The sequence below is a fragment of the Rhyacophila brunnea genome, unplaced genomic scaffold, assembly GCF_057557595.1.
Source record: "Rhyacophila brunnea isolate RB1 unplaced genomic scaffold, BYU_Rbru_1.0 scaffold_5, whole genome shotgun sequence".
Lineage (NCBI taxonomy): Eukaryota > Metazoa > Arthropoda > Insecta > Trichoptera > Rhyacophilidae > Rhyacophila > Rhyacophila brunnea.
In genome coordinates this window covers 28,753,654-28,767,962 of record NW_028233170.1, presented here as the reverse complement: position 1 = coordinate 28,767,962, position 14,309 = coordinate 28,753,654, and the positions used below count along the sequence as shown (strand labels likewise).

Here is a 14,309-nt window from a genome sequence, read left to right as displayed (position 1 = left end):
GAATAAGTACCTACCTACTAAAATTAACAGGCAACCGGATGAATCTTTGAATATCAATGGAAATTATTGAGACTTATTTTAAAATAATCAGAGATGAAAAATCTCACCTCGATTCTAAAAGGAATGCTGTTCATGAATCGTATCACTTTTGAAATCAGTTGAGCGGAAGTCTCATTCAAAGATCTATACATACCGGTGTTACTTTACTTTATAGCGAATCCGGATTGAGCTGGAACTTTATTTCATTGATTATTATTTATGGTAAGGTTCCTACGAGTATCACTGGTATGGCTTCTGTAAGTAAAATTCTTCATTATTGATGTGTAAAATTGATTCATTTTGTTGTTTCAGAATGAATTCAAGTTTGCGGGACATCCAAAGCGACATTGCCCGTTTGGCCACTCAGCAGGATCAAATTCAAGCCAACCAATATATACAGCAGCAGATCTACCGACCTGACCTTCAGCACCTTTCCCAATCTCCCGTGAGTGATTTTAAATATTGCATTTTGAAAACCCATGGATTCAATTTTGTCAATTTTAATAAGTATAAGCTTATGTAGGTATTTGATCGCTTGAGAGATGATAATTTATGTCTTGTTCGTTATAGCGCAACCAGTATGGATCACAAAGGGACGTCGGCGCCCCGCCTTACGTTCCACAGCACAATTTTGGATCCACCCCGCACATTCCGCTTACCCATCGTCCTAACGCTGACTCTTCGCAGTTTTACCTGCACGAGCGACCCCAGCAGATGATTCATCAGACCCCGCAAGCGCCCCCCAGGAGGACCTGGGCGCAGCAGGCGCGCCTTGACCGCTCTGACGCCCCTGACCGTGCCCTCTGGCAGTCGCCGTCCGATGCTCAGCAATACCGGCCGCCGCAGCCCTCTTACCGTGACGACGACCCTCAGAGAGGGTGGGCCGCGGCACCTCCTTCTGGCTTTGCACTTCACGGGGACGGGCTCGGCCGGTCACCCGATCGCCATGACTTTGCGTACCGCAATGGCACCGACCGCCATGCCCCAGACTACGCCTGCAGCCCTCCGCGCCAGACCCACCTCGCCCTGCAGTCCTTGTTTGCACAGCCCAGTCCCCCCGCCGCGCGACGTCAGCAGTCCCTGGATGAGGCAGGAGCCGCCGGCGGGCCACAGAGGCTAGCTTCACCAGGGATCCGGCCTGTAGAGACGCCCGCTCCCGATGACATGGAACCTCAGAACATTTCTTTCATCGGCAGTGCTGAGGAGGAGGCGCTTCGCCATGGCATCGGCCGCCTCAACATCACCTCGGGCAACCGCACGTATCGCCTGCCCTCACCTACCCGCCCCTCTCTCACCGGAGACTCCTTCCGCCGCCCTCCACCCGAATCCGAGGCTCCCGCTGAAAAGGGCTTCTACGTATCCTTTGATGGGGAGCGTCCTAAACGGCCCAAGCCCCCACTGCGGTCCAAGCGTGGTTCGCCCCGTCGGGATCGCGCCTCTGCTGGAAATAGCCCTGAGCGGACTCTCATGGAAGATGACTCTGGCGACGACTCGAGGAATGAGTCTCCTGTCCTCCGCAGGGAAGCACGATTGGACCGTGCTCCCCCTCCGCCTCTCCGCGAGTCTCTGCCCCCGCAGTCAAGGGTTCAGGTCAGCGGTGACCAGCCCACGGCCATTGTCATTGGAACTGAGCTGGCCGATCCTGATCCGGTAAGCACTCATCTTCTTTAATACCAATATTTTAATAAGATATTTTTTAAGATTAACTCTCTTATACATGAATCATTGAGAAATCAACGAGTAATAAGCGGCAGCCAAAGGTATTGAGGGCTGAGGGCATTTAACTTTAATTGTATTATATAGTCAGCCTGTGGCACTAGATTACAAGTTCCGATAGCAGTGCTAGTTAATGCTTAACTTCGAATGCAAAGCGGTAACCTGTTCACAGTAAATGAAAATTTTCGATTGCATATTTCGTTCATATTAATTGACATAATACATATAAGTAACTAACTATTTTTTGAATATGAAATTATTATCATTTTCTACAAAAAATTGACCATAATGTATTTGAAGTACTAGCAATAACTAGCACTATGATCGAAATTTACAGTTTCGTGCCACGACTTGACTATTTGTGGGCTTTAGTTATAGTGAATCTTGCAAATTTATATCCTCTCGAAACTTTTGCGTTGAACAACGTAAATAAGAGTAAATTTTCAATCATATATAACATTGTTGGACTTTTCATTTATTGGTGCATTCGGGAGTGCAAAGAGGAGTGTTGAAATGTGGTACTTTCAGGACACTGCAGAGGAAATGGAGCGAAAGAAAGAGAGGATCATGATGCTGTCTCTTCAAAGGCGGCAGGCTGCAGAGGAGGCGCGGGCGCGGTCGGAGGCGGCGGCGGACGCCAAGCGACAACGGGAAGCCGCCATCGCTGATGAGAAGAACGCACGCAAGGATATGCAAGCCAGGAGGAGAGAAGACATCCTGCAGCAGTACAAACTCAAGAAGGCCATGGAAGAAGCCGAACGAGAGGTACCCCTTTCATAACCTCTTAGCTTCTCCGTAGACCAGTGGTTTCCAAACTTTATGGTACCACGCCTCCCTTTTAAAAAAATCTAATCTTGGCGCCTCCCCCCTTTAATTTCATTAGATATACAGGGTTTTACTACTTATATTATATTAATTTTTAAATTAATTTGGATTTCATGCGATGAATGTGCTTATTTATTAGCACAATCAATTTCAATAGTAGTCAATCCAAATTCATCATCGTTCATTGACAAATGGATTCTATCATGGGCCCCACATCCTGAAGCGGGCCCCCAGGCCAGGATCTTTAGTGGGCCCACCTACCTATCGCTGAGGTTAAGGGCAGTGTGGTGCTCTAATGTAGGGTTTCCTAAATCATACATGGGAGTTTTCATTTATGTATATCAATCATCATTTAGGTATCACATCAAATTGTAACGCACAACCATATATTTTAAATATTTAATAGCTCTGAAACAAAGCAGCGCCGCAGGCGACATTTTTTCCTATTAATAAAATAATGTGAAAAGTGCATTAGCAAACTAACCGAGCACTCAGTAAATAGATTTTTGTTTGCTTCAATATAATATCCGCCGCAGAAATCATTTGAAAGTGGAAACATGGCGATTTTTTTTTTTTTTTGTAATTGCATTTTTTAATGCATTAATGGTCCTTGCATTGATTTATTCACTCATTTTTTTTAAAATTTCAACCAAATAGATAAGTTTAACAACAAAATTATCGTTCCTAAACAAATTTGCCTGAAATTTCAACATTATGGTTTGACCCTTTTATTTCATTTTTTCACGAGATAGCCAGCGCGTTTCACAATAGTATAGAGGTGAGGTATTATAAAATCGGTCTCCATATTTTCAGACAGGTTTGCAAACAACCTTTTATACGACATTTATATAGTTTATAACTAGCGGCCGTTTTATAAACTATGCATTTGCAAACTGCAAATCTGTGGCTACATTAATTGTGTTAAACTTTTCGCGCCTCCCTTTGCAACACTCCGCGCCTCCCAGTTTGGAAATCGCTGCCGTAGACGGATCCATTATATCTTTGAATATCTACCGATAATTCATTCATATTGATTCTTCTTTTCTATAAATTCTATATCTGTAGTGACGGTAGGGCAGGGGTGGCGAACCTGGTGGCACGCGGGATGATTTTGCATGGCACGCCTTTGAAAAGAAAAAATACCTATAATAATAATAAATGACAGATCGCATTGTATAAAAATAGCAGGCAAATACTCTTCATGAATAAGTATTACGTTTAATTTAAATATATAATTCCATAGTTCTGTTCTTACACTTTATGCACCATATATACTATTATCACACTAACCTCATCAGGCGGCGTGGGATGCCCCGCCACGAATCTCTAATTTTGTTTGATTTACAATGCTTGAGACTACGTGGCGAGAAAATGCCTCATCTGATCGGACCAAAGACCAAGAACCAAACTAATTGATACATTGACAAACAATTTCATTTATACCCACATAAAATGACTGCACCAAATAAGAAACAACAACTTGGTGAAGCTAGTACCTAGTAGTAATTGTGGCAGACAGTTTCAAAATTGGTGGACTGAAATGTACTTATGGCGTAATTAATAAAGCTATATTATGTCTGCTATGTTCTGTGAGTGGTATTTAGAACATCGTCATTTTTTTAATAGAATGTTTAAAAACTATTTTTCCTCGTGAAAAAAATGCTCGGCGGCACTTCAGAGAGTTGAAAAATAATATTTGGGAAAATTTGGCACGCGTACATAAAAAAGTTCGCCAACCCTACAGTAGGTACAAAACAAGGCTCCCCTATACAATGATATCCACACCTCATTATTAATTAATCTTCTCACTGTCATTGTTAGTTTAAATAATTTAAATTTATACATGTGAATATCTATTGAAAAAATACAGTCTATGCAACTAAATAGAATTCATGAATATGTGGTCACGTTCATAAATAAGTACCAATGAAATGCCTGCAATGGAGGAGTGGTAGTATCCACTTGAAGCTATGGGTCACGGATTCGAATCACGCGCCTGGTAAATCCACAGTTTATTTACTGTGTTTGTTTGAATCCAGGGCATAGGTTGAGCAGGTTGCTAACTTCCTTTTCTATCTGTGAAAAAACCTCTTGGGAGGAAACCAAGATCCACAACAGGACTACCTACACATTTTATTTTATGATATTATGTAACTTCATTAACAACTGGCGATGGCTCACGACTTTGTCTGTGAGAAATAAGGAAATAGAAAATGTACAGTAATACACGGTGAAAAAATAGACTGATTCGTATGATAATTATTCTTCAATATCCCACAATCTTCTCAACCTACGCATCACCTCGTATTATTGGATGTGCATTATTTTCGAGAAGTTTCTTTTTCGATATCGATAATCAAGATGAAAGTCTATAAAGTTGGTACCAACGATCATAATGTAGTCTATAAGCTGTGCAAGTTTCATCTGTATACATCCAGTAATTTTTGAGTTATAACCGAACAAACACACTGACAGACAAACACTCTAATTTTATTATTATCATTGCTAGCAGGTAACAAACAAAAATGATCAAAAAGCCTAGGGTAAAAAGCCCAATGTAAAGGAATATTTGCACTTTTTAAAATTAGTACATACATAGAATAGTCCAATGACTAAAGACTTCGACAAATTGTGTAAAAAAATGTAATTATTTTAAGATATATTTGACTAAGGACGGGATGGGGTTCCCCGAAAAAAACTTATAATTCTAAGGGTACCGTGAGTCGACAAAGTTTGAAGACCACTGGTATAATCAATCTGGCTAATATGGGGTGTTTTTGTATTCATGTTTACAGGGTAAAGTGTTAGATAAGGACCTGGTATCGGCGATAATGAAGCCGTCAGGGGGCGGAGCGGCCACAGGCGGCAAAGCCCGACTTCGGCCCAAGGGCGGAACTGGAGCAGCCCCCCGCGCCAGGCCCAAGACCATCCACGTGGACAGCGGGACCGTACAGATGGCTGAAGGAATGCTCATGCGCACTAGACAGGGTTCCTCTTCTAATCTCACCGGTACGCTTATATGACATATGTTTGTGTTCATCTTAAATGTTTCGAGACAGCAGATATTAGACACACCTTGAAATGGTGTGAAATGTTATGACATTGTAGTTATTTTGAACATAAATGTCATAAGTGACTAACAGTCATCATTGTATTATCCTTCCAAACATATAATGAAGCAGGATTATATATAATTATGTTCTTAAAATTAAGTACATATACATATTACTTTATTGTAGGTGTTGTCTTACATTCTCCTGCATTAAAAAATTGAATGGTTTTTACTTTATATATTATTGTGCACTCTAAAATATATACACACTAAGTTTCTGAAATATGAAATTTATATTAGTCGCCTGCTTTTTATCTGTTAATTTGTTTTAGGCATCTTTTAAAATCATCTATTAACACGTCACATGTTCGTCAAAAGATCTTTTATCCCCTTTCTAAATTGCATCACGTTTTTGAAATCCGCCCTTTCGTTAAAAAACAAATTCGTTGATAATTATTGATTTTGTTATAATGTTCTCAAAAATGAGTTTACTTTGGTTATGTCACTTCACAGTTTCTACAACTCTCCCCCTAGCCCTTTCATCACAAATCATCATATTATATCAGACCTATTATGCAATGTCCTATATGAATGACCCCTTATGTATTCAGTTTGACAAAACTATTTCACTGAGAGTCGAAGCCTTGAATTATCCTTATATCTGTGTGCTGAAGGAAAAAGGCGATAAATCTAATGTCAATACTTTTCAGGAGAGCCATAGGAAGATTGACTTTTTGACCTCTTTGTGTGAGAATTCAAATGTTTCTGTGTCGAATTTAGTAATTCAGAGGTGTTGATTCGACTTATCCTTTTTAGTGGTTTATTTGACTTATTCAATTATTCAGACTTATCGCCCTTTTCTTTTCTCACAAATTTAATTGTAATACGTACAATTTAAAATATTTATACATATTAAATTTGTTACGTACGTCAGTATGTGACTTTAACAATATTCATAGTGATGGATTTTATTTGTTTTGTTTATGTGAATGCATTACATTTTTCAATCATACATTTAATGTAAGGATGTGTGTTCACTAAAAATTAAAATATCTAATACAGTAGAAACTTAGATTATTCATATTGCATAAGATAACCAAGATTTTGCAACCAAATATATATATTTAGAAAATTAATACTATCGACCGAGGGATACTTACGTAATTTGCAATTGTAATTGATTTAAGTTTTGTATTACTAAAAACTTAAATCAATTGGAATTTAAAATGTAAACCTCTTCACAATTAATTACATTATTATTTTCTGTAAAGGAATTATTCGAATTAGTCTGTATAATCAAGATCCTAATGTAAATTGGATTACTCTCAGAATATAATGTGGAAAATGTTATTCACAGGTACCAAGTAAACTCCTTGCACATTTTTCAAATTAATTAGGTTTTTAGTAGATTACATTATTGAAGGTGCATGTTATCATTTAAATGTACATATTTATTTGAATATAAAGTTAACCTTTCAAGCTGACAGGGAGGAACGTCAATTTTATATTAATATTTATTGCATAAGAATATTATGAATTCATACTAATAAAATTTTAAAAAACTATTTTCAGTCTTCAGGCTCTTTTTAATACTAGTTATTTGCAAAGTTCATTGTTTTAGTGTTCAAATTAAATGCACATTGATGACAATAAAGAGATATTTCAAGCCTTGTCTGCAAAATGAAGTTTCTACTATTATTTACTTACAGCAACAATTCTATAAAATTGTAACTGATTGTACGATAATTTGTACCGCTTCAAGGGTTAATATGCTTATTTTTTATTTGCATATTATATCAGATATATATCACAGATAAAGTAGTAATATTTATAGATGTGGCACCTTTAATAATTAGTTTAAACATTCACACAATTTATAAGTATGGAATGATATTCTGCAGATCGTTTTAAGCCTTTAAGGGCCTGGCCTCACTCAGCCGAATAACGGAAACGTAACAAATATGCGAATTCGCTTTTTCTTGCAACGCATGCATTGATAATTGATATAGACATTGCTAACCTATTTGTGGAACGGAATGCCGCAGACACAAAGGAGTTATCTATAGCAGTGGATGAGATACAAGAATCAGCGGAAACCCAGGATTCTTTCGTTTTCGCAATACTGCACAGTATAGCCAGGCACTAAAATTATTTTTGGTTTTCCAAAAATTAGTTAAATTAGAGCTTATGCATATACTAAATTATTATTCAAATCATACAAAACACACCAATCACTTTTTCAAAATTTGTATTAACACAGAGAGAGCTTGATGGAACTACAATTTAAATTTGAGTCAGTAACAGTCTGGGTACGTAACTCAGTTTTCTAGAGAAACGTTTATGAGAGATTCTCATGTCTTTCTTTTGATAACATGTATTGTTCTTTCTGGCACTTTCAATTGATAATATTAATTTTATTAACAATTAAAATCAATACCGTGTTTGTGTAATGATTTGTTGCTGTGAATAAAAAGAATTAAAAACCCAACTATTTGAAGGGTGACTTTTTTCACATTGGATTCGATCTGCAGTGCCCTCCATTGCATGATTTCCGTCACTTGTATTTTCTTATCTGAGTGTTGTGGCTTTGCTTTGGTAATACAGCTGGATATAGTCAGCCGCCTTCAGGTCAGTCCACCATGCGGAGAGACTATTACAGAGGATCCCAGGATAGTTTGGCTGACAGGGCCGGTCTTTACAAAGGTACTGATTGTTTTTCAACTACAAAATGCTTATTTATTTTTTTCTCACTTAGAATCTACATCATTTACAATTTTAATATTATGCTTGCTTCCGTAGCAGTAGCCGATAGTCGCAGTATTACATAACATAGTTGTAAAAAATAAAAAGCGAAGAATTTCTAATGATATCATTTAAAGTACCTGCATATGGATTTCTATAATATACAGTAAAACCCCATTAGTACGTACACGTTTAATTCGAAACTCACTGTAAATCGAATTTTTTACCAAAATTCATAAAATCTATTTATAGCGATTTCCGCTAATTCAATGAATGAACCATAATAGCCACCACTGAAAGAAATTGTATCGGAAATGGTTAATGGACAATGTTACAAAATCAATTTTGTAACATTGTTTCCATTTCCGATACAAAATAAAAAATAACCTTTTTTTAAGTTTTACTGGTTTTTGCCATACATTCTGTATTTTATAATTTGATTTTATTTTGGATTTTAGTTTTGTCGATTTCGAATTAATATGGTTTTACTGTAAAAAAAGATATAAAAGTTAAGAGATTATTTTATTACAAATTACCGGACATGATATTTGACAATATGGCAGCTGTTTTTAAATGGTGGCAATTTTTTTAGATTCACCGATCGACGAGAGCAGAGGAATGTCTCCGGGAAGCGGGCCGAGTGTGCTGGGAAGGAGAGGCTCCTACAAAACATCTAGAGGTACGTTCCCAATTATCATTACCATCATAGCACCAGTTTTTGGTTGAATCATTTGGTTTTTTTTATACAAATATGACATTATTTCAATGGTCAAAGGTGCCCACAGAGTTTAGTGTTTTTTTTTTGTCTCTTTCCTCTTAACAATGTGCAATGTTGTGAGTCGCATGGTGTGGCTTTTTATGAGCATCAGAATATGAATGACAAAACATCAGCATGATAAAAGCTACTCTTTAAATCAAAAACCTAAAGACCAATTTATACTCCGTTGACATAAATCATTTTCAGAATGGAAGGGTAGTGCACGCTTGGGTTTCATAGGAGTGTAGCTCCGCAATCAGAGTGCTGTAACTCTTTATCCTATTCAATTGAACTACATATTGCACTTACCAGGAAGTGGCGGTTAACACGTTCGACTCCAGTGGGATGCGGGTATGAATCCCACGGTTGAGTAAAATTCATATGTTTGTCAGTATGTATATTGTATTGCAGCCAGGGTATAAAACCGATCGGTTTAAAAATGGCTTCTTTTTTTAATAAAAAATTTAAGTATATTCAAAAAGAAAATTATGCTAAACAAACAATCATAACCATAAAGGAATGTCAATATCTAAAATGAAAATATTTCTGTTTTTTCTTAGCGACCACATACTTGACTTTGTGTGAAATTATAGATTGTGCTAGTTCGTGTATTCCACATTAATATTAATAAGTGGTGTCTGTCACGAGTGATTGGAACTCACAGGATGGACAAAGGTTGCGGATCACTCTTTCAGGCCGAGTGGTATATATTTGAAATGTCCTTTTCAATGATGACAGCTTGATTCGCCGTTTCTTATTTACTGTAGAGGAATGCCGGTTTCAAATTGTGAAAATATATTGTTCATTTTTTATTAATCTCACGACTCATTCTCATTACATTAAGTTATCGAACTTTATATTTATATTGCATTCCGTGCATGGATATCTGTGTTATTTTTCTTTCTGAGTCAATCTAGAGCATTTCTAAACTTATTATGAATGACGATATTCGGTCTATAATTTTCAGTCAAGAAACATAAACCAAAACAGTCCAAAGTCCCCATACCTCATTTTCAAGCCCCCATTTTCCATATCTCTCTCGAATGCCTAATAAGAAGTGAAATAAACATTATTTTGACATATATGTATTAAGCAGACAGATGCTTTATATGTATTTTAGATGCTCATCAATTTGTCAGTCATACAGTTGTAAGACACTAAGAAATGAAGTTAGCACTGACAAATTATATAAATGAGATGAAAAACATTGTGAGTATTTCAGAGCATTGATGTTTTGTATAATGCAATACGGAATTGTCAGTTTTCACGTTGAAGGATATGAATGTTGGAATGTAACCCAACTAGAGAAATCTTTTTTAATCAATAACATATTTTGTCGAAATCAAAATAAGAGATGGAAAGGTAAGAAAGGAGCCGGCCGGTTTTGGAGTTAGGAATATTTTTGCCCTAAGTTGGTACATATCGTAGGCATGCATGACACATCCCAAATTAATTTCGTCCGAGTAAATATTTGCACAGATTAGTTGTATGGATTTGTTTATACCCGTCGATGCGTAGTTTTGCAACACGAGTACATAAATATCTTTTAAAGGTGCACCCGCAGTAGAGCTTCCTGTTTGTTGGCTTGTCATTTATTTAGCAAAGTACCTACAGTCCGGCAATGGTGAGAATTGAATATATATGTGTCTCTTAATACAAAAGAATTTGACGGATCGATAACCTTGAGGTTTGTACATTTTGCCACGAGACGTCGATGACCTCCATTGCAGTGCTCCTCACCGTTAGTCCAGCCTGTTGATAAATTCTTTACGGGGGAGGTACAGTTTTTATGTTTATGTCCGGAAATTGATGCTATTGTGTTAATTAAATGTATTTCAAAGACCAGGTTTGTTGATACGATTTTATTTAAATTTGGAGATTGTCAATGTTTTGGAAAGCTTTTTTGTTAACAGCATTTATATTCGAATATTTTGAATCGCTTCTTATCGTTATTCTTTATATTTATAATGCTGTACTTAGACGATTTTGTCGAATGTTTAGGTTCTCAGGATTTATTTATTTAATTCTCACCATTGCAGTTTAGATTCGTACTGAGGAAAATGCTAATCATCTGTGATCGGTCTCGAGTAGCGTAGCCCTTTATTGGTTGCAATTAAAAAAAATACTATGCATAGAGCTTGTGTCAATCGTATTAATGGACAGATAAGTACCCGGCCGCCTGAATAGTCACAGATTTCTACTAGAAAAACCTCTGCTGCCAAAATTTATTAAATTCAAAATTAATGTATTGTCATATTACGTAACTTTTAAATGTCATGAAATATTTTTTGTCTTGTAAATCTTTTCAATTCAATATTGTCAAGAGTTACTACTTATTTGATCTGATGAACAGATTTTAATATAGGTATATGTCATTGGAATTTTGAATGGAATATTGAATGCAATCAAAATGACAAAATGAATTTTATATCGATGTGATTAATATATAAAATGAGGTGAGGTAAAATGAATAGTGAGTTGAATGTGTGAATCTTTCAGAGAACGTAAATGCGACGGAGCCGCAAACTCAGACCAGAGGAAGGTCAAAGTATTCCACTTACCAGAATAACTTTAAGGCCGGACGGAAGTCCAGCTCGCTCATGAATCTGTGCGGTAAGATTCCATTCCACCGATTGTCAACCGACGCTTTCCCTCGCTATCACCATTGGGTTTTCGTTTGGTTTCTTCAGCTCTTTTCTTTTCATTTCACGTTACTTTTGTATTCCATCAGGAATCCCGCACCCCTTCGCATCTTTGATACCTTTACTTCCTGTAAATATTATTATTTATCATTTTGGAGGCATGGCGTTTGTCGTTTTCGGTGTAGGTCAGCATATCGGTGGCGGTGATCTGTTGTAGTGTAATTTTTTCACGTCGACTGTTATATTTTATTTTAGCCTACCCGCTTTGATGCCGCTCATATATAACTATCCTAGTTTTTTTTTCAATGTTTTCAGTTGACCGCAGTACTTGATAACTTTCAATTATTTTTTTTTTAGTTTGTAGCTTACGGTTATAATATTATTCTTTTCAAGTTCTGTTTGCATTTAATTAAAACAAAAAAGATTGGCATTTAATTCTGCGATCAGCAATATTCAGCCCTGAAATCGAATGGCAATATTAACTAGACATATTACACTTCTATGTCTTTGTGGTCAATTTATAATCAATTTAATAGTGGTTATAAATCAGTTTGTGTTGAACACTACAAAATTATTTTTAATTAAAAACTATTATGACTTCCAGAGAATTCCAGCTAATTCAACACAGTATTAATATTTCTGCACTACTTTCCATTATTCATATTTATATATGTACATACATACTGGGTTTTTAAAAACATATGATTTACCCTTTTCTTTTTTGCTGTTTGAGTTCAGTAAACGGCTGCATATTATTTGTATTTCTTTCGAAGCATTTTTTTTGCTGCATTTTAGTTATATTTTTGAACAATTTTCATTAAAATTATTTACACTTATAGAAAATCCACCAATGCTATTTGATTGAAAAAGGTCTAGGTATAATTATATCAATCATAACCAGAAAACAAAATGATTAAAAAAATGTTGCACCTAATGGTAATCTTGATCTCTAATAATGAGTTTTGCTTTAAACTTTTTCTATTACTTAATATATATTGATAAAACAATCACTCTTAATATTACTAATCTTTCTTCATTTCTCACAAAGGTGGAGGGAATAATATTTCAGAATTCGTTAATATAGTTTTAGAATAATCAATAGCATTCAGTGATTTTTATTAATTTCAAATTACACAATGATCAAGGTGGCTGGGAAGTCTCAGAATATTCAAATGATTTTATATATTAATTAATAATGTCGATTGCTGACATCGAGTATCATTTCCTATAATATTTATATAGTCGTATCCGACTGAAAATATATTACGATGTTACTGTTGACATTTTAATTTAACATGTGTTAAAAAAAAAAAACAATAGCCCACACAGGAGACTGAATCCGGTTCTCAGCTGAAGTGGTTTCTGCATTAATATTGAAATATAAACAACACAATAATTATTCTATCTTCTCTTTCATATGTGACATATAAAATAAAAGTATCGATCCAGCATATTTGAATTGGCCAAAATTTCAAAATATGGTTAGCTATTCTCGGTTTTTTATGAAACCACTTTTGAGATATTTTTTCCCAATTTTTTTATGTCAAATGAAGGGTCTTCCGATAAGCTTATCATCTGTTAAATTAAAAATCATATGACCGAAATCATATGATCGTGAAAAAATTGCTCAACGGTTCAGTCTCCGTTGTGGGCGTTGCGAGCGCATAACTGTACGGTTGCGGTTACGGTTGCGGGTAGGATCAAGCTATGAGCAGGATTCAATGATGTTCCGCTACGACGCAGATTCGGGATTGGGGCGAGCGACCCCGCCCAGGCGAGCACCCTCCCCGGGAATGCGGACGCTGCCCTCGCCCTCCGGCCCCGGTTCTCTCCCGCCCGGCCTCGTCGCCAAACGACGCAACTTCGACGATGGCTCCAGTGACATCAGTTCCACGCCCAGCTCCATCATGGACTATTCCGGTACGCCCCGATGCCCCTCTTCCTCCCCTTTCCTCGTCATCACACATTTATCAAATTCTATGTGACAAAAAGATACATTCCAAAGGTTAATGAATCGCTCTCCAGTTTACAGTGTTCGAATAAAAATGAAAGCTTTAATTGTAACAATATTGTGATAAGATTATTTCTGGTTGCCTTTAACTTATAATTTAAAAAAAAAGCAATAATGAACGCTTCAATTAATTCATCAATATTTACCCTACTGAATCTGCTATGTTTGTTTCTACACCCTGTGAGTACATGCAGCCGCCATTCAAATTGGTGTAATATATCTCACAATGCTAAAATAACCCCCAATGTGATCGATCTCCAGTGAGCATTGTCCAGATAAAGATAAATAAAGTCTTCGGAGAGGTAGGAGACGCGTCTCATTTTTAATTATTGTTACTTTGGCATGGCTTGACTCACATATTTGTTATTGAAATAGTTTGCATTTAACCTCTATTTTTGAACCAATTTGACGGGACAGTTGTCAAACCACTACCATAAACTGGATAAAGAATTCTGCTGATTGGAAACTGAAAGAGTCCGTTAATATATACTTCAAAGTGCTTTATAACTGACACTAAGTATTCTA

At 36.5% G+C, this 14,309-nt stretch overlaps 1 protein-coding gene and 1 long non-coding RNA gene across 16 annotated transcripts in view; one reads left to right on the top strand and one right to left on the bottom strand.

The window, feature by feature from the left end:
- LOC147066254 (uncharacterized) overlaps positions 1-14,309 on the bottom strand; it is a 102,419-nt gene that overhangs the window by 59,076 nt on the left and 29,034 nt on the right. The window lies entirely within an intron of this gene.
- Patronin (calmodulin-regulated spectrin-associated protein patronin) overlaps positions 1-14,309 on the top strand; it is a 103,314-nt gene that overhangs the window by 87,846 nt on the left and 1,159 nt on the right. For 6 of the 15 annotated variants that reach the window (XM_085955696.1, XM_085955689.1, XM_085955693.1 and 3 more), the window contains 8 exons: positions 352-484; positions 610-1,689; positions 2,284-2,520; positions 5,376-5,589; positions 8,237-8,335; positions 8,967-9,053; positions 11,631-11,744; positions 13,472-13,693. In XM_085955696.1, coding sequence (XP_085811822.1) covers positions 352-484; positions 610-1,689; positions 2,284-2,520; positions 5,376-5,589; positions 8,237-8,335; positions 8,967-9,053; positions 11,631-11,744; positions 13,472-13,693 — 2,186 coding nt within the window. The remainder of the gene's footprint in view (positions 1-351; positions 485-609; positions 1,690-2,283; positions 2,521-5,375; positions 5,590-8,236; positions 8,336-8,966; positions 9,054-11,630; positions 11,745-13,471; positions 13,694-14,309) is intronic. The other 9 variants (XM_085955690.1, XM_085955695.1, XM_085955691.1 and 6 more) reach the window with 9 other exon arrangements.